The sequence below is a fragment of the Spermophilus citellus genome, assembly GCF_964194105.1.
Source record: "Spermophilus citellus genome assembly, chromosome: 11".
Lineage (NCBI taxonomy): Eukaryota > Metazoa > Chordata > Mammalia > Rodentia > Sciuridae > Spermophilus > Spermophilus citellus.
In genome coordinates, this window is record NC_138192.1 from 89,025,290 (window position 1) to 89,045,868 (window position 20,579).

General features: G+C 35.2%; 1 protein-coding gene across 1 annotated transcript in view; it reads left to right on the top strand.

Annotated features, from left to right (window-relative positions):
* FAM171B (family with sequence similarity 171 member B) overlaps positions 1–20,579 on the top strand; it is a 68,201-nt gene that overhangs the window by 33,670 nt on the left and 13,952 nt on the right. The window contains exons 2-3 of the mRNA XM_081261825.1: positions 11,353–11,586; positions 18,185–18,277. Of these exons, the coding sequence (XP_081117951.1) occupies positions 11,353–11,586; positions 18,185–18,277 (327 nt within the window). The remainder of the gene's footprint in view (positions 1–11,352; positions 11,587–18,184; positions 18,278–20,579) is intronic.

Here is a 20,579-nt window from a genome sequence, read left to right on the forward strand (position 1 = left end):
ATCTTCCAAACAAAAGTTAAATAAGGAAACTATAGAACTCAACAACACAATTAACAACCTAGACTTAATTGACATATATAGAATATACCACCCAACATCAAGTAGTTACACTTTTTTCTCAGCAGCACATGGATCCTTCACAAAAATAGATCATATATTATGTCACAGGACAACTCTTAGACAATATAAAGGAGTAGAAATAATACCATGCAACTTATCTGATCATAATGGAATGAAACTGAAAATCAACGATAAAAGAAGGAAGGAAAAATCATGCATCACGTGGAGAATGAACAATAGGTTACTGAATGATCAATGGGTCATAGAAGACATCAAGGAGGAAATTAAAAAATTCTTAGAGATAAATGAAAACACTGACACAACATATCGGAATCTATGGGACACATTGAAAGCAGTTTTAAGAGGAAAATTCATTGCTTGGAGCGCATTCCTTAAAAAAAGAAAAAACCAACAAATAAATGATCTCATATATCATCTCAAAATCCTAGAAAAAGAAGAGCAAAATAACAGCAAAAGAAGTAGAAGGCAAGAAATAATTAAAATCAGAGCTGAAATTAATGAAATCGAAACAAAAGAAACAATTGAAAAAATTGACAAAACCAAAAGTTGGTTCTTTGAAAAAATAAATAAAATTGACAGACCCTTAGCCATGCTAACGAAGAGGAGAAGAGAGAGAACCCAAATTACTAGCATACGGGATGAAAAAGGCAATATCACAACAGACACTTCAGAAATACAGAAGATAATCAGAAATTACTTTGAATCCTTGTACTCCAATAAAATAGAAGATAGTGAAGGCATCGATAACTTTCTTAAGTCATATGATCTGCCCAGATTGAGTCAGGAAGATATAGACAGCCTAAACAGACCAATAACAATAGAGGAAATAGAAGAAACCATCAAAAGACTACCAACTAAGAAAAGCCCAGGACCGGATGGGTATACAGCAGAATTTTACAAAACCTTTAAAGAGGAACTAACACCAATACTTTTCAAGTTATTTCAGGAAATAGAAAAAGAGGGAGAACTTCCAAATACATTCTACGAGGCCAACATCACCCTGATTCCTAAACCAGACAAAGACACTTCAAAGAAAGAAAACTACAGACCAATATCTCTAATGAACCTAGATGCAAAAATCCTCAATAAAATTCTGGCGAATCGGATTCAAAAACATCAAAAAAATTATACACCATGATCAAGTAGGATTCATCCCTGGGATGCAAGGCTGGTTCAATATACGGAAATCAATAAATGTTATTCACCACATCAATAGACTTAAAAATAAGAACCATATGATCATCTCGATAGATGCAGAAAAGGCATTCGACAAAGTACAGCATCCCTTTATGTTCAAAACTCTAGAAAAATTAGGGATAACAGGATCATACCTCAACATTGTTAAAGCAATCTATGATAAGCCACAGGCCAGCATCATTCTGAATGGAGAAAAATTGAAGGCATTCCCTCTAAGATCTGGTACAAGACAGGGATGCCCTCTCTCACCACTTCTGTTCAACATAGTCCTCGAAACACTGGCCAGAGCAATTAGATGAAAGAAATTAAAGGCGTAAAAATAGGAAAAGAAGAACTTAAATTATCACTATTTGCAGACGATATGATTCTATACCTAACAGACCCAAAATGGTCTACAAAGAAACTATTAGAGTTAATAAATGAATTCAGCAAAGTGGCGGGATATAAAATCAACACGCATAAATCAAATGCATTCCTGTATATCAGCGACAAATCCTCTGAAACGGAAATGAGGACAACTACTCCATTCACAATATCCCCCCCAAAAATAAAATACCTGGGAATCAACCTAACAAAAGAGGTGAAAGACCTATACAATGAAAACTACAGAACCCTAAAAAGAGACATAGAAGAAGACCTCAGAAGATGGAAAAATATACCCTGCTCATGGATAGGCAGAACTAACATCATCAAAATGGCGATATTACCAAAAGTTCTCTATAAGTTCAATGCTATCCCAATCAAAATCCCAACAGCATTTCTTGTAGAAATAGATAAAACAATCAGGAAATTCATATGGAATAATAAAAGACCCAGAATAGCAAAAACAATGCTAAGCAGGAAGTGTGAATCAGGCGGTATAGCGATACCAGACTTCAAACTATACTACAGAGCAATAGTAACAAAAACAGCATGGTACTGGTACCAAAACAGGCGAGTGGACCAATGGTACAGAATAGAAGACACAGTAACCAATCCGCAAAACTACAACTATCTTATATTTGATAAAGGGGCTAAAAGCATGCAATGGAGGAAGGATAGCATCTTCAAAAAATGGTGCTGGGAAAACTGGAAATCCATTTGCATCAAAATGAAACTGAATCCCTTTCTCTCGCCATGCACAAAAGTTAACTCAAAATGGATCAAGGAGCTCGATATTAAATCAGAGACACGGCGTCTGATAGAAGAAAAAGTCGGCTATGATCTACATACTGTGGGGTCAGGCCCCAAATTCCTCAATAGGACACCCATAGCGCTAGAGTTAACAACCAGAATCAACAAATGGGACTTACTCAAACTAAAAAGTTTTCTCTCAACAAAAGAAACAATAAGAGAGATAAACAGGGAGCCTACATCCTGGGAACAAATCTTTACCCCACACACTTCAGATAGAGCCCTAATATCCAGAGTATACAAAGAACTCAAAAAATTAGATAATAAGATAACAAATAACCCAATCAACAAATGGGCCAAGGACCTGAACAGACACTTCTCAGAGGAGGACATACAATCAATCAACAAGTACGTGAAAAAATGCTCAACATCGCTAGCAGTCAGAGAAATGCAAATCAAAACCACCCTAAGATACCATCTCACTCCAGTAAGATTGGCAGCCATTAAGAAGTCCAACAACAACAAGTGCTGGCGAGGATGCGGGGAAATGGGTACACTTGTTCATTGTTGGTGGGACTGCAAAATGGTGCAGCCAATTTGGAAAGCAGTATGGAGATTTCTTGGAAAGCTGGGAATGGAACCACCATTTGACCCAGCTATTCCCCTTCTCGGTCTATTCCCTAAAGACCTAACAAGAGCATGCTACAGGGACACTGCTATATCGATGTTCATAGCAGCACAATTTGCGATAGCAAGATTGTGGAATCAACCTAGAAGCCCTTCAATAGATGAATGGATTAAAAAAATGTGGCATTTATACACAATGGAGTATTACTCTGCAATAAGAAATGACAAAATCATAGAATTTGGAGGGAAATGGATGGCATTATAGCAGATTATGCTAAGTGAAACTAGCCAATCCTTAAAAAACAAATGTCAAATGTCTTCTTTGATATAAGGGGAGTAACCAAGGACAGGGTAGAGACGAAGAGCTGGAGAAGAAGAATAACATTAAACAGGGATGATAAGGCGGGAGGGAAAGTGAGAGTTAAGGGAAATTGCATGGAATTGGAAGGTGAGCCTCAGGGTTATACACAATTACATATAAGAGGAAAGGAGGAGTAGGAGAAAAATTATATAAGTGGAAGAAACGATTTATAGTAGAGGGGATGGAGAGAGAGAAGGGGAGGGGAGGGGAGGGGAGGGGTGAGGGTACAGTGGAGAATGGGATAGACAGCAGAATACATCAGTCACTAGAAAGGCAATTTGTAAATCAATGGAAATGTAACTGATGTGACACAGCAATCTGTATACGGGGTAAAAATGGGAGTTCATAACCCACTTGAATCAATCTGTGAAATATGGCATATTAAGAAGTATGTAATGTTTTGAACAACCAACAATAAAATAAAAAAAAGAAAAAAACCAAAAAAAGAAAAAGAAGGAAAAGTTGTATTAATTTCCCAAATCAAGAGGAATCTTAACATGGATTTATTTTTGTGATCATTGTAGTAAAGTAAAATATTTTCACTGGCAACTGTGGGAATAAGCTCATGATTTCGCACATCATACTGGCACTGTAAAGCTGCATGTAATTTCAGGTGGCTCCTACAGTGGTCATTTTCTCCCAGAGGAGAGACTGGTCATTTCTGATGTTCTCCGTTCTCCTCCCTCTCCATTTCTCCTTTCATTCACTCTTTCTCTCCTCATCTTCATCTCCTTCCCTGTCTCTTTTCTCTTCTGTATTTATTTGCCATCCCTTATTGAACTCTGGCAAAATGCAGGGCTGAGTTTAAGACACTGTTGTTTTTTAAAAAGCTTTCTCTATGGAGAGAAAAGACAAATACGGAAAAAAACAAAACACACCCCTGGCAGGTCTTTGAATTTGAGATCTGAACTAAAAACATACGTACAACCAGAGAAGTGAAAAATTCTGCTCCTTTTGTGCATAGTGAATTAAAGAGCTTTCTACTGTCATGTGTAACTGACTGGAACAACAATAACAAAAAATAGACATTCTCCCTGTTCAGAAAACCAGCATGGACCAATTTCATAGTAGATATTAGATCCATATTTTTGGATACTTATAGGAATTATGCATATTCTAAACTAGTATCTAAATCTCATAGATTATGTTAGGTACTATAAAAAGTTCTTATGTGTGTATCAACATTAGTTTTTAAACTCCTTTATTGTTAGAAATTATGCAGGGTTTTTTTTTTTTTCATGAATAAATTGTCCTCAAGGCAAGACTGTGTTCTGTTAATCAGCCTGTAGGTCTGACCCAAGGTAGGTAGTCATTAAATATTCGTTAGTGAATTCATGGAAGTAATATTTCTAATTATTCTGAGAAAAATATATTATTCAGCTATATTTTTGTGCTCTTCATTTTTCCTAGTCCTCATTAGAGTACTTAAAATTTAGTAAAGACTTTTGAATTTATTTCATCAAACTATTTATTTATTTTTAGAAATTTGACCCGTGGTCTGTTTATCTGTTTATGAAAGCTTCCATTTTAGCATTTTATTCCTATAGAGATAAAAAGTTGTAGTATGTTCCTAAAGAGGAAAAAAGTTCTATTTATGTTGTAAGCATCTACAATAATCTCATTATTAAATGATTATTAAGTGAGATGCTTGCAACACAGATGGGAAAGAAGTTAGATTTTTGTAGCAGAAATCTGAAAATGAGGTCGTTTCTCCATATGTGCAGTTGTAACCTACACAATGATAACAGCATAATAGTTTGATGTCAGATTCTCTTGAAAAGAGGTGGGGTTATAATGTTATCAGTCCATCCCATATAAAGATGTAGCTGTCACCCAAGTATATAGTTAGCAGTATTTTAAAAAATCCTTTCTAAACTTTGAGTTTTGACCTATTTTTTTAAATAGCAAAATCATTATAGTCTTTGTTCTGATACACATATAATAAATTCTTTTATACCTACTTATTCATTATTATTCAAATCTTAGTGATTCTAACTACATTATAATGTTTCTTCTAATCATGTGATAAATAGTAACCAGCAACCAAAGCACCTAGCTCATTGATATGTATTTTATTTTTACTCAACATTTAAATTATATGTTTCCTAAGGGTGCAATTTAAATCATTTGACATTGAACCATTTTTAAACCAAGGGTGACATATTGAAAAGAAGATTTTTGTGGGCAAAACATAATGATTATAATTAAGTGACAGAGAAAATAATATGTTCATAAAAAGCTGAAATACACAATGGAGCAGAGTAGGTAGATTACGGTGACAGTTACACTTCTGGTTGAAATCACATGTTTAATCATGGAATCTGCCCAGTCTAAATGTCAAAGTACTTTTGTTGGAGGAGAAAACTAGTAAAGAAATTATTGTGGATATATATTGCTTATGGCTGCTAGTGGTATTTGCATGATCAAACTGTTGACACCACAAAAGTCAGAAGCATCCTATTTAAGATATGAGCACATAATTCTTATAATTTTCCTTTCTATTTGAAGGATACAGTGAGGTTCATGTCTCGTTAATTGCTTTGACCAAGGTTTGTTTATTTTTTTCATGCTGCTTCAGCTATGCCTTGCACTGGGGTGAGTGATAAACCAGGTTCCAGAATGGGGAAAAGAGACTTGGAGATAGTAAATGAGCACTTCCTTCTCAGAATTGATTGAGGGAAAATGAGTGCACTAGTAAGTATGATGAGAGCAAGTCAATGAGAGAGTGTGGAGCACAGACAGTGGGATGTGGACGAGGAAGAACTTGTGAACTCTGCAGCTTTAGCCTCAATTTCCTTGCTTTAACATTGGAAAATGTCTTGCAGGTTTGTTAGGATGAAATTGGTTAACATATGTAATGTTCGGCCTTGGGCCTGATATTTGTGTGTGTCTCACATAAAATGTGTGTGTATATGTCGGTCTCTTCTGCTTTTATGGTGTCCATGGGATTGGGGAGGAAACAATTTCAGGACAGAAGCTAGTTATCTTTTTCCAAGTTGAACTAGAAAGGACCCTGGTGGTCCATCTCCCATTAGGCACTGTCTCCTGAACCATCAAAGGTTCAGGGGATCCCATCAGAGAGGGAGAGTATTTTCGATAATCAAAATTTGACCTTTGTAAAATTTTTTTCTAAATATATTTTCTCATAAAATTTGCAACATTGTATGTTAAAAAAATAAAATCATACATTCTGGATCAGGAAACCTTTAAAAAAACATTTTATGAATCAAACACAGCTTCAGATTGTCGGGAGTTGAGTGTGGTTTATTTTGGCAACTGTATTTTTTCAAGGATGAAACAGATGGAGCATGCAGTTATTTTGTGAATTTAACTGAGGTTTTACCACACTTGGGGAATTTGAGATTCCAAAGACTGAGAATTTTTGAAATTGATATTTGAAGCAAATTGATTAATAAATTTCCCATGGAATCTCATTTCTTGATATGCTGTCAAAGAAGCCATTTTAAGCACATTTGTTTTGAATAACAATTATCAAATTTAAATAAGGAGTACTAATTAACTTTTAGTTATTTTCCCCCCTTAACTTTCAGTTATGTCCAACCTCTCTCTCAACTGATTTGTCATGGTTTTTATTTTTTTTTTTTTTTTTTTTTTTTTTTTTTTTTTTTTTTTTTTTTTTTTTTTTTTTTTTTTTTTTAAAAGAGAGAGTGAGAGGGGGGAGAGAGAGAGAGAGAGAGAGAGAGAATTTTTAATATTTATTTTTTAGTTCTCGGCGGACACAACATCTTTGTTGGTATGTGGTGCTGAGGATCGAACCCGGGCCGCACGCATGCGAGGCGAGCGCGCTACCGCTTGAGCCACATCTCCAGCCCTGGTTTTTATTTTTTTAAGTTCTTCAGCTGTCATTGTTTTATGATAAAAATAGTTACAAATTAATATTAATGTAGATAAAAGTAAAATATTTTTTTTAATTTTACCACAATGAAGAAAAATGGATTAATCTTCCTAAATGCAAACAAATCCAGTTAGAGCTCTAATACCCCAAACTGAATACCTTTTTTATGCATTATAATTCTTATTACACATATATAGCACAATTTTTCATCTCTTTGTATATAAAGTATGTTGACACCAATTCGTGTCTTCATACATGTACTTTGGATAATGATGTCTATCACATTCCACCATCCTTGCTAACCCCATGCCTGGTCCCTCCAGTCCCTCTGCCTTATCTAGAGTTGTCTATTCCTCCCATGCTCCCCCTCCCTACCTCATTATGAGTCAGCCTCCTTATGTCAAAGAAAAGTATTTAATATTATCCTTCCTTTCTTTTACTTTCTCTTAGAAAAGTGAGTGGCCTGCTGATAAAATACACTGTATGTATCATTTAAAGGGACTTGCTTGAGGAACAAGCAACAGGAACTGACTGTTGCTACAGTAAGTAAAGGGACTTCACAGGAAGGATTATGGTGGAGCTCACAGATTTGCCAGAGGACTGCACAACCCAGACTCTGGTAGGAGAGGACCAGGGCAGAGTGCAAAGCATAATGGTAGGATCTTGTGGCCTTTCTAGGATATTCAACTCTAGAACCGTCAGCCTCTGTGTGTCTTTATTCACATTTTGAAGTCCTGAGAGTCTCTGTCTAGGCAGTCTGCATTAGCGGGGTACTTTATGCAAGTGGCTCAGTAAATTTTGACTAGAGGATTAGGGAATGGGTGGCTGGGTACTGTATTCTGTACTCACAGTTCTTTGTGCCTGATGAACCTTTTCAACTGTTCATCATGTCATCTACAATACAACACTTTATTTTTTACCCAAGAGTTTTATTTCCCATTTAATTTGAGGCCATAGGTTGTTATAAGTGTGTATGTGTGTTGCTAGGAGACATTTTGTTTTTTCTTATTAATTGATGTCAAATAAGAATTGAAGCTCTCGGTGATGATCATGATCCTATGTTCTTTGGGTTAATTTTAGTAATGTGACCCTAAACCTCAGTGTTATAAGGTACAAAGATGGCTTTGGAGTTCTTGGTGGTTTGGGGAAGCTTGCCTAACCTGTCTTAATCCTCATTTCTTCATTGGCAGAATGAACTTAATATATTTTACAAAGGAATATTGATTTTTTGTGATAATATGTATAAAAGGCTTTGTACATAAATGTGTATATATTCCCAGTTTTTTATATATGATTTTAAATTATTACATGGTTTTAGTTAATGAGTTGCATTTATATGATGGAAAAAATTGTTGAGGACCAGATGACATTAAGACCCAAAGTTCAACTGATCTTTTTAGTACCAGACATTCCTAAATTTATTTTTTTCATTATTTTTATTATTTTTGGTGGTTTTGGAGGTCAAACTCAGGACCTCACGCAAGTGAGGCAAGCACTCTACCAAAAATCTTAAAAGTAATGATAGTAATGACTACTCACAAATAATCTGACCTCCCACATGGCTAGTGTTAAAAATGTGAAAGAAAACATAATTGTGGGTATCTTTCATTTTTCTATATTTTGTCTTGAAATTCTTCCTTAGATTTACTTTGAGTATATAGTCATACATTTCTTGATGGCAAGAATGTTCTGAGAAATGCATCATCCGGTGTTTTTTTTCATTGTGTGAACATTATAGAATGTAGTCACACAAATCATTGGACAGAGTAGATGTGAGATAGTCTGCTGTCAGCATAACACGACACACTATCTCATAAAAGACTTTCTAAGTCAAAGGAGTATATTCTAAAATAATGTAAATAGCATAGTAAATACATAAGCCAGAAACATAGTTGCTTGTTACCTGTCATCAAACATTACGTATTGTACACAATTGTATGTGATATGCTTTTATAGCATTGGCAGCCCAGATGGTTTGTTTCCAACAGCATATCCACAAACACACAATGTACTCTGACATTATGATGGCCATGTTGTCCATAAATAATAGGAGTTCTTCACCTGTATTACAATCTGAGAAACCCACTGGCATTCATGTAGCTCATCATGACCAAAACCTCACTGTGGAGTACAGGACTGTATGTGAGATTGGCTGTCCTGGAAATTAGCAAAGCCTCACACAAACTGATGGATCCTTAGTTTAAGGACTGATGGATTCCTTCTCTTACATTTTCTCAATCAATTCTTCTCCCCACCCTACAAACTGGGGCTAGTATTGCTGGAAAGCACGTAATCAGACAGTGCAGTGGCTTAGGAGCACAAGTTTTGTGCATGGTGCGGTGATGCACACCTGTAAACCCAGTGGCCCAGGAGGCGTAGAAGGATTGCGAGTTCAAAGCCAGCCTCCACATAAGTGAGCCCTAAGCAATTCAGTAAGACCCTGTCTCTAAATAAAATATAAAAAATAAAGTTGGGGATGTGGCTCAGTGTTCAAGTGCACCAGAGTTCAGTCCCTGCCACCCCTCCCCGCCCCCACCACACACACAAAAAAAGCACAAGCTTTGACGAGAGCAGTTCTGAGTTTATGCCTGTCCCATCTGCTGTGGGTTAGCTGTGGCCAATAGTCAAACCTCTCTGTTACCAATACATGTAAGAAGGAAGAAAACAACACTGCCTCTTTAGTGAGGGTTTTTAAAGGATCAGAGCTAATTTATTTTTTAACTTTCTTCATTGTACCTTCCCTAGGACTGAGTGGTTGTTAATTTTTTCTATGTGTACTTAGAATGACAAAAGCAATATAAAGTCCAGTGTATTTTAACAAAGAATAGACAAGGCTTAATGGCCTTTTTAAAATTAATATTGTAGCATAGTCAACATTGACTAGGATATGTTTATCTGACATGCTTTTCTTGGTTAAAAGAAAAATGTTAGATGAAAATCACTTTATGCAAATACAGAGCAAAATAGTTAGTCCTTAAAAGATATTTCTTAACTTGGAATGGAACCACCATTTGACCCAGCTATTCCACTCGTTGGTTTATACCCAAAGGACTTAAAATCAGCATACTACAGTAACGCAGTCACATCAATGTTTATAGCGGCTCAATTCACAATAGCTAAGCTATGGAACAAACCTAGGTCCCCTTCAACAGATGAATGGATAAAGAAATTGTGGTATATATACACAATGGAGTATTACTCAGCATTAAAAGAGAATAAAATTATGGCATTTGCAGGTGAATGGATGGAGTTGGAGAATATCATGCTAAGCAAAATAAGCCTATTCCAAAAAACCAAAGGCCAAATGTTTTCTCTGATGTGTGGATGCTGATCCATATTGGGGGTGCAAGGGAAGAATGGAAGAAGTTTGGATTGGGTAGAGGGGAATAAGGGGAGGGGAAGAAGTTGAGGGTAGGAAAGGTGGTGGAATGAGATGGGCATCATTACTCTAGGCACATGTATGATTGCTTGGCAAAGATGTTGTGACGCAAGCTTGCAAAGGCATTTTTAGTGTGGTACAAATTCTTTTTTAGCTGGACGCTCTCATTAGTAAAGCCAGCGAACACATGGTCAAGATATTTACTTGAGGAGTAAGACTGCTCTAACTCTAATTTTCTTCAATTTATGTTAATTTTTCTGTACTTTTTCATATTTTAGGGAATAATTTCTGTTTGATTCTTTGTATATTAGGAACTAGAAAGCATCGCCTGCTTTCCAGAGAAAACAACAAAATAAAGGAATTAGTCATGCACTTCTGTGGTATTGCGATGCATTTTATCTAAGAATTCGGACTGCATTTGGAATTAATATTAAATTTCTGTAACTTGATTCATTAGAATTAGTGAAACGGTAAAAGTATATTTATGTGTCAAAAGAAATGGGTACTGCTTTCTTTTAATAGAAAAAATGGAGAAAATACTGTGCCTTATTAAAAATAAGTGTTTGAATCTATTTAGCTTTAGGAAGAAGAATCAATTTGTTGAATTTTTTTTTCTCTTTATCCTTTCATCAATATTTCTTTAACCATTTTTGTACTATTATTTGAATGACTTGAGGGACATTTTATAGTACAGTGACATGCACTATAGGTTACAATTCCTGCCTTTTTCTCTTCCAGTGTCTGTATTTATGCTGAAAGTTCAGGTGAATGACATCATCAGTCGTCAATACCTGAGTCAAGCAGTTGTTGAAGTATTTGTAAACTACACGAAGACAAATTCCACAGTAACTAAAAACAATGGAGCAGTGTTGATAAAAGTACCCTATAAATTAGGCCTCAGCTTAACAATTATTGCTTACAAAGATGGCTACGTGTTGACTGCTTTGCCTTGGAAGACTGGAAGAATGCCAAGTAAGCATTTAAATTGCTTTGCATTCACTAAATGTAAATGATATGTGTTTTCTCTCTTGGGACTACCTTGTTCTGGTAAACTGAAAATGACTTTCTCTTAAAGAAGTCTACGGAAGTAGGTAAGAAGGGAGGCCAGTGAAGAAAACATAGTCTGTTTGGGCTGCTATAACAAAATTTGAAGATTGGTGGTTTGTAAATAGCACAGATTTATTTCTCATGTTCTTGAGGCTGGGAAGTCTAACAGCAGAGTTGGTGTCTGGTGAGGGTCTGCTTTCTGGATGTAGATGGCACCTTTTCACTGTGCCCTCACTTGGTGGAAGGGGCCAAAAGGAGTTCCCTTTGGCCTATTTTTAAAGGGCACTAATTTCATTCATGAAAGCTCTCCCCTCTTGACCTAATTACCACACAAAAGGCCCCATTTCTTTTTTTATTTTATTTTTTTTTATTGTTGGTCGTTCAAAACATTACATAGTTCTTAATATATCATATTTCTTAATACCATCACCTTGGGGTTAGATTTCAGTACAATTGGAGGCGGGGGGGGGGGGAGCATAAACATTCAAACCATAGCAATCATGAAGTCATTTTTCTTCTAAAGAAGCCTAAAGGAATTGTGAGCATGATCTCTGCTCTGTACACAGCTTGTCTGCAGGTGGTAATAGATTGATTGGCATTTTCAAAGGATTAGTAAAAAGCAGAGTGGGCCAGGTAGTGGGGACAGATGATGGAAGAACCTTTGGAAAAGATTAGACAAAAGATTTAGATTTGTATGTTAAATAGTAAGGCAGTTATTGTAGATTCTTGAGCACAGTGAGTTTAAATATAGAAACTGGATCTATGCAACAGTGTATAAGCAACAGTGTTAAAATTGACTCAGATAGCCTGACTAAAACTGTGACAGCGCTCCTGGTGTACAGGGACAACAGCCTAGATTAGGAGAAGGAGTGAAAAGGATAGGGGAATACGAGAGACAAACTGAAGAAAGCATTGGCAGGGCTTAGTGTGACTAATTGGATATTGGGAAAGTTGTGCCACATAAGATACTGAAATGCAAGCCTGACTGATTGGAAGGATGATCCATTATATTATCAGTTTCTTTTTATTATAGGGTTCTTGTTAGAATTTAGATAATTCATTTGGTTTCATATTGAAAACATTTGAATTCTTGAATTGTTAATGATAAACAAAATGAAAAATAAGATTTGCACAAGTAAAACTTGAATAAAGTCATAACCGGAAAAACATAATAGAAATGAGCTTAATGTGATTTGTGTTTTAAATATATGCTTTTTTTCCCCAAAGAAAGAACTTAACCACACTATTTATGCAATAAACAGAAAAACAATAATGAAAGAAGAAACCAGGTAAAATGATCCAAAAGAACTAATGAAGATTAAAGTGGATTGATATATACAGGAAAATATAAAAAAGAGATGATTGACAAAATACTGATTCTTTGAAATTTAAAAGAAAACACAGTATCTGGCGAGCCTAAACAGAAAACAGGCAATAAAAGACAAGGAAAAGACTGGTTTCTGATGAAGTAGGCCCAGAATATTCTAGGTAAAAATAACCTGATTCAAAGATTACTTTAAAAGTACTCCAAATCTTTCACAAAACTAATGTACTGTGATCCTAAGATCTAATAGAGGTGATATCAATTGATGCTCTTATGTATGTGTTCTCTTTCTTCTATAGACCAATCTTACCTGTAACTCCAAAGGAAACATTCTTAAAACAGAATAGTAAGAAGTTGTTTATCATTGTTTAAGTGTAACATCCTATTAAAACCAAGTAGTTTTGTTTTCTTGTAGGATTGTGGGATTATAACTATTTTAAACTCTATTAACTTTATGTATCATATTAATAGAACAAATTATAATTACTGTCTTATAAATATTTGAATCTAACTATTAACTTTATGTATCATAGTAATAGAACAGATTACAACTACTGTCTTATAATATCAATATTTGAATCTATATGTAAATAGTCTTTAAAATCCCATAATAATGAAGGTATGCTTAACATGGTAAGGATTTCACAAACATACCCAATTAAAATATTAGATGTGATCCTACTAAAATAAACACAGATATTCATACTATTTTACATTGTAGAGGTTCTTGGAGTAAAAAGCTGTTACTAGGGGGGAAAAAGGGATTACTATTAGAGAAGATCAAACCATTTTTATTTTTTGGTACCAGGCATTGAACTCGGGGGCATTCAACCACTGAGCCACATCCCAGCCTAATTTTGTATTTTATTAGAGACAGGGTCTCACTGAGTTGCTTAGCACCTCATTGTTGCTGAGGTTGGTTTTGAACTCATGATCCTGCTGTCTCAGCCTCCTGAGCTGCTGGGATTACAGGCATGTGCACCGGCTCACATTATTTTTTGATATGATCATATTCCTAGAAAATTACAGAGCATCAATCTTAAAATTCTTAAAATCAATGGAATTTCAAGATTTATTGATCACAAAATTAGCATTTGTACAAATTAGTATATGTTCTTATATTTCAGCAATAGTAACCAGTTAGGAAAAATAAGAATCTCTCTCAGAACAATAAGGTTATTTAGGGCAACCTACCAAAAACACAAACAAAAAAAACTTAAAAAAGCTATGTGTGTTAGGAAACTAAAACTACCAAATATGACAGACATAAAAATACACACACACACACACACACACACACACACATACACACACACATACACACACACATACATAAATCAACCACTACCAAAAAACTGAATAAGCCAAAATCCTGGATAACTGGAAAAATATATTTCTTTTTAGGGAGCCTGAATATGGTAATGATTTTACTACTACTACTTTTTAAAAAAAATACTTATTTTTTAGTTATAGTTGGACACAATACCTTTATTTTGTTTATTTTTATGTGGTGCTGAGGATCAAACTCAGGGCCTCACACATGCTAGTTGAGTGCTCTACTGCTGAACCACAACCCCAGATTCACTTATCCTTAAATTGGTTTATAGTCTTAATTAATTTCGTTAAAAAAAAAAGATTTGCTAGGGGCCATTTGCCATTCCAGACTAAGAAATTGTATTGTGATACAAATTGAACATATTAAATATGTATTCTGGGATAAGGAACCATTATAAATCATTGAGAAAAGTGAAATATCAATGGTATAGAGCTGTTTTGGTTAACTGTTTGGAATGAGTTAATTGGATCCATATGCCAACATACATTGTTCAAAGAGAGCAGATGCAATCAAATAATAAATATAAAGAAAAAACCTGTCTGAACTTTGAATTAGGAATTATCTGTTTAAATTAAAAGCAATAAGGCGGGAGGGAAAGTGAGAGTTAAGGGAAATTGCATGGAACTGGAAGGTGAGCCTCAGGGTTATACACAATTACATATAAGAGGAAAGGAGGGGTAGGAGAAAAATTATATAAGTGGAAGAAACGATTTATAGTAGAGGGGATGGAGAGAGAGTAGGGGAGGGGAGGGGAGGGGAGGGGTGAGGGGACAGTGGAGAATGGGATAGACAGCAGAATACATCAGTCACTAGAAAGGCAATTTGTAAATCAATGGAAATGTAACTGATGTGACACAGCAATCTGTATACGGGGTAAAAATGGGAGTTCATAACCCACTTGAATCAATCTGTGAAATATGGTATATTAAGAAGTATGTAATGTTTTGAACAACCAACAATAAAATAATTAAAAAAAAAAGCAATAAGAGATGTCATAAAAGTTAGTTCATCATTTTTAAACAACAAAAGGCTCAGACTCCTGTACATCAAAAAGCCACAACAGCAAAAGGCCCGCAAACTCCTGTACATAAAGAGCCACTGAGATTGGAAATGTATGTGAAACAGTAAGAGATGTCTTTGCTATGGAAGAACTTATACAAATTAGTAAGCAAGTGCCAGTGCCTTCCCTAAATGAGGTGAATGGACCATGTGGTGACCTAACAGTGTTCAAAAATGGAAATACAAATGATTGGTTAACAAATTAGCATGCTGTACCTTCCTAATAAACCAAGAGCTGAACACCAAATACACACTGCTAAGATTTTCACCATGGAAAAGTTTTTAAAAAGTAGAGAAGAATGAAATTATGGCATTTGCCAGTAACTGGGTGGAGCTGGAGAATATTATGCTAAACAAAATAAGCCAATCCCAGAAAACCAAAGGCTGAATCTTTTCTCCGATATGTGGATGCTGGTCCATAATGGTGGTGGTGGGGAGCTAGGGAAGAATACAGTTACTTTAGATTAAAGTAGAGGGGAGTGAAGGGAGGGGAGGGATATGGGTAGGAAGGAATAATAGAATTAATTGGACATTATTACCCTAGGTTGTATAGTCATACGACCAGTGTTATTCTATATCATGTATAACAGAAGAATAAGAAATTATACTCCATTTATGTTTGTATCAAAATGCATTCTACTCTCATGTATAACTAATTAGAACAAATTTTTAAAAAGTGAGTTCCAGTTTCAAACCTGCACCTAGATTAGTGTCAAGGGAACTTGCATTATGCGTTTTGGTTGAACTAATAGATTTTTAAAGGAGAGCATTAATACAGGTAAGGAAGCAACAGGTAGTAGCATTAATGACTTCAGAGTCTTTATCAACAAACTTACTAGAATCTCTTGTGAAAACAAACATACAAATAATAGAGTGGACAGACATTCGTCCACCAGAATGTTAGTTCTAATATTTCTGTAATAATAGTGAACTATTAGAAATCTAAATCTATAATATTATTGCACGTAGTATAGGGCTTACATAAACCTTGATGCTTTAACAAATGAGACATGTGGCCTTAGATACATTATGAAAAGAGACTGTTTAGAGACGGAAGTGCTGATGTTATTAAATGACAAAAGCAGTGTGAAAATATTCTGTATATTATACTTATTTTAAAAATCACAGTAAGAATTATCAAAGGATATAATATTAATGATTATCTCTGTGGGGTTTTGCAATAACCATCATTTTATATTTCTTAACATTTTTACCATGGAGATTATATCCCTTTTATAGTAAGAAAAAAATTTTAAGTGAAAAGAAATCAAAGTGTTATTTTAGTGAGTTTTAGAAAGATTCTCCTCAGGTTTTGTAGTCTTAAGAAGCTGTCAGGGAAATCCCTCTTACAAAGAAAGTATGCAAATATGGGTTAAGGCCCTGCTTGTAATCCTCCTGAGGTCCAAGCTACAACCTCTCCACCTCCTCTCCAGTATAATAAATCCACTACTTCAAATCCTAACGTATCCTGAAATTGAAATTACACTTTCATTTGGCAAGTCATTTTCTGTGCAAGTAACTAGAAGTATATTTCATTTTACTTTCACCCATCATTGGATGCTTTTAGCATTTTCCCTTTTTTCATATTTCCTTTAATGGTCTTTTAAATATCTAAAAGTATTAAAATTATTTCCATGTAAATGTGTTTTGTCCTCTAAGAGGTTTGAGGATACTGTATTATTTTTCTTCATTTTAGATGCTTACCTAGCATAGAGTAAAGATGCAGAATGAGAAGTTGTGGTTTTGATAGTATCCCAAAACTCATTTTTTTTTTTTTTTGGTACTAGTGACTAAACTTGGGCACCTGATCCACTGAGTCACACCCTCAGCTCTATTTTGTATTTTTTTATTTAGAGACAGGGCCTCACTGAGTTGCTTAGCGACTAATGTTTTCTGAGGCTGGCTTTGAACTCATGATCCTCCTGCCTCAGCCTCCCAAGCTACTGGGATTACAGACGTGTGCCTTATTTATTTTTTTTATTTCTTATTTATAAGATGTATTTTGTCCCAGTTTCTTGACCCCAATCTTGAAACAATTTAGTTATAATATACTAATTAAAATAATGATATCAGTAACAGACCAAGTGAATTAGGGGCAGGGAGATGGGAAGGAAAGGGAAGGTCCTGGGGGATGAGATGGATCAAATTATGATGTGTGCATGTACAAATATAGCATATTGAATTCCATTATGTGTAATTATAATGTGCCAATAAAAATGGAGAAAATAAGTTGTTTCAAATGATCCACCTTTACTCATCCGGCATTACTACTAAATGTTGCCTGTGAATCATTTTCTGTGTGCTAAATTGGTTCCTCCTCTGCCAACTCTGAGTTCGTTTGACACACTAACTTGTAAGCAGAAGAGTATTGTGCTCTTATGTGGACAGTTAAAAGTGAAGAGTAGGTATGTCATATCTCTAGCTAAAGAACCTTGAGTCATGAAGCCAAAATTTGTTTTTTCAAAATCCTAAGAACTGAATAACAATTATACAGAGAAAATAGCACAGTTATTTAAGCACTTCATCATTTGCATCTGGGTCCCATTATAGAACTTCATAAGTCACCTTGGTGCAAACTGTTTGAAATAGAAAAGACCAATAGAATAAAATAGTGATGTCAATATTTTTTCTATTTGTATTATTTTTCTCTGTCATATTTTATATCCATTCTTCCTTTGTCTTAAATTGCTCTTCCCATCAAGTAGTTTGCTTTTTTCCACTTTTTAGGACTTTCTGATGATAGAACTATATTGGTCTCAGTTTTTCCCCTACATTAAATGTTTTAATTGTGCTATATTTCACAGTTTATTCATCAATTACACTTTCACTGTTCCCACAAAGCCAAGCAAATATATGGCTATTTGAAGACACTGTTTTGATTACTGGAAAATTAGCTGGTAAGTACAGAAATTCTTAACACTTGAAATGATTATTATGTAAGTGAATTAATATGGATTATAACTTGAGAAAAACCTAAATTGGTCAGTGATTAGTATTGACTATAATCTGAACTGATTCTCATCTTAGTATAAAACTATATTATGTGTTTTATATAGATATAGAAAACATAATTCTGGGAATTGTTTTTTTTTCTTTTACTATTTTAACACCCAAACGGGAATAGTTGATTTTAGAAAATACTGAAAACAGTGTCTGTCTGCACTTTACAACACTTCTCTCACTGGGGCATTGTGGCTGGTGAAATAAGAAAAAAGTTCCAGAGACCATCTGGGCTCTCTGATTGCTGGTCATTCCTTTTTTGTCCCTTGGGTTAACCTTACTGCTTGAGTGAGAGAGGTCTCAGACTGGGTAGTGGATCTGCTAGGCAGATATAGCTTGCCCTACTTGCATATCCCAAAGGAAAGAATGCAAATGGCCTTATTTGGGTACTAATTCAAGCTGAGTCCTCCTGTTGTTCTTTTCCAACCATGAAGATGATCCTTTGGTCCTTACCTTAACTCCCCAAGCCCTTTAATTGGTACTTTGGAGAAAACTTAATACTATTATTTAGAGGAGGCGGGGACATTGAACTTGGGCCTGGTTAATCTTGGAGTGAGGTGGTAGATCTCTTACTGAGCTGTCAAGAAATCTGGTAGAATTTTGAACCACTAATTCTGCTGGGGTATGACAGAATGGAGGATGTGGAATTGTGTGTGGAGGAATCAGAAGAAGTAGGAACCACATATCTTCAGAGGTCATGTTTTCTGTTGCTGGGGCCCTATTAAAATATGGTTCTCCATAGCCCACTTATGTGTTGGGTTTATTCAGTTTGGTCTTTTTACACTTTCTTACCTGTTATGGGCTTCTTCAAACTCTATTAGAAATTGTTCTTTCTGCTGGAATCCATGCATTGGACCTGTCTGAGCATGTCCTGTCCACTCCTTGGCCTCTGTACCAAGCAGTGAGGAGGACTCATTTGTCTGGACAGTATTGGGTATCCCTTGGCAGGTCCCATTGGGAGGGGACCTATTGGTAAAGGCAAGCAAGAAAGGATGGGTATTTCTGGTGGTATTAAAACTTCTGTAGACATTGTACATTTTCATTTTTTTCATAAAATTTATAAACAGAAAGCTCTTCAGTTTGTACAGTGATAAAGTGTTTGGCATGAGAATGTATTTGTGATGAAAGGATGAATCAGAAACTTTGGGAATCCTTCAGGATGCTCAACTCGATATTTTGCATACAATGCTCATTTTCAAGGGTATATTAACACAATTAAGCCACATATTTTAAGAGTAAGTTGTAGATAGTACTTGTAAGTGATATGAGGGTATTGGGTTATTCTGTTAAATAAGGGAACAGTTATATGTGATTGTGCTGTTTTTATTTAACCTCTATTTTCTGGGCATTATTTTTCTAGCTTTACACATCAAAAATCAACTAGAGTGATTTTGAGAATTAGTTTACATTATGTTATTTAATATCACATAACCCTTTAAAAATTGCTTTTTTCCCATTCTATTAATAATTCAACTTATTTCTTCTGCTTTTATCAGTGATCTTATTAAAGTCCAAAATAAAAGCTGATGTTTCTAATAATTTCTAATTTTATTTAGGAGTTGGTCCTTTACTTAAATAAATGTATTGGTTATAGAAATATCAGTATTGTTAGTGAGTTCTCAGTTGATAAAGGTTAGAAGATAGTCAATTCAAAGTTATTGAAATAAGGTAATATTTATAAATTGAGGAACTGGTATTTGGAAGACTTTTAATGAATGCTTGGGTATCTAATAGAGAACCTACCCACCTAAGTATGGGGCCAAATGTCATCAAAGACACCTTCTGTTGCAAAGAGCTGATAATATAGTCCTAAACAAGCTTGCACCCAAGGGAAGCCCTCTTCCCCTAGTAGGACCCACTTTAGATGTGCTTGATCAGTACTTCAGTTGAAATTACTGAAAACTAGTTTTTCTGTTTCTAAACTCTCCACTGTATGAATGTTGCCTCAATTTTTAAACAAGCTCTCGTTTTTGGTTACAAGACAGCTGTTGCTACTCCCAGATATATTTCTGTTCACAGAAAATCCTGTAGAGGTAAACCAAGTCCCCACTCCCACCATGTTTAAGCAAAACTCACATTATATCTCATTACTGTGCTTGGGGAAAGGCCTATTTTTGGACAAATCACTTTGGCCAAGAGAATAATAAAATGCTTTTGACTGGTTTCAGCCTTCCTGGCATACACTGTCCATTCATTTTG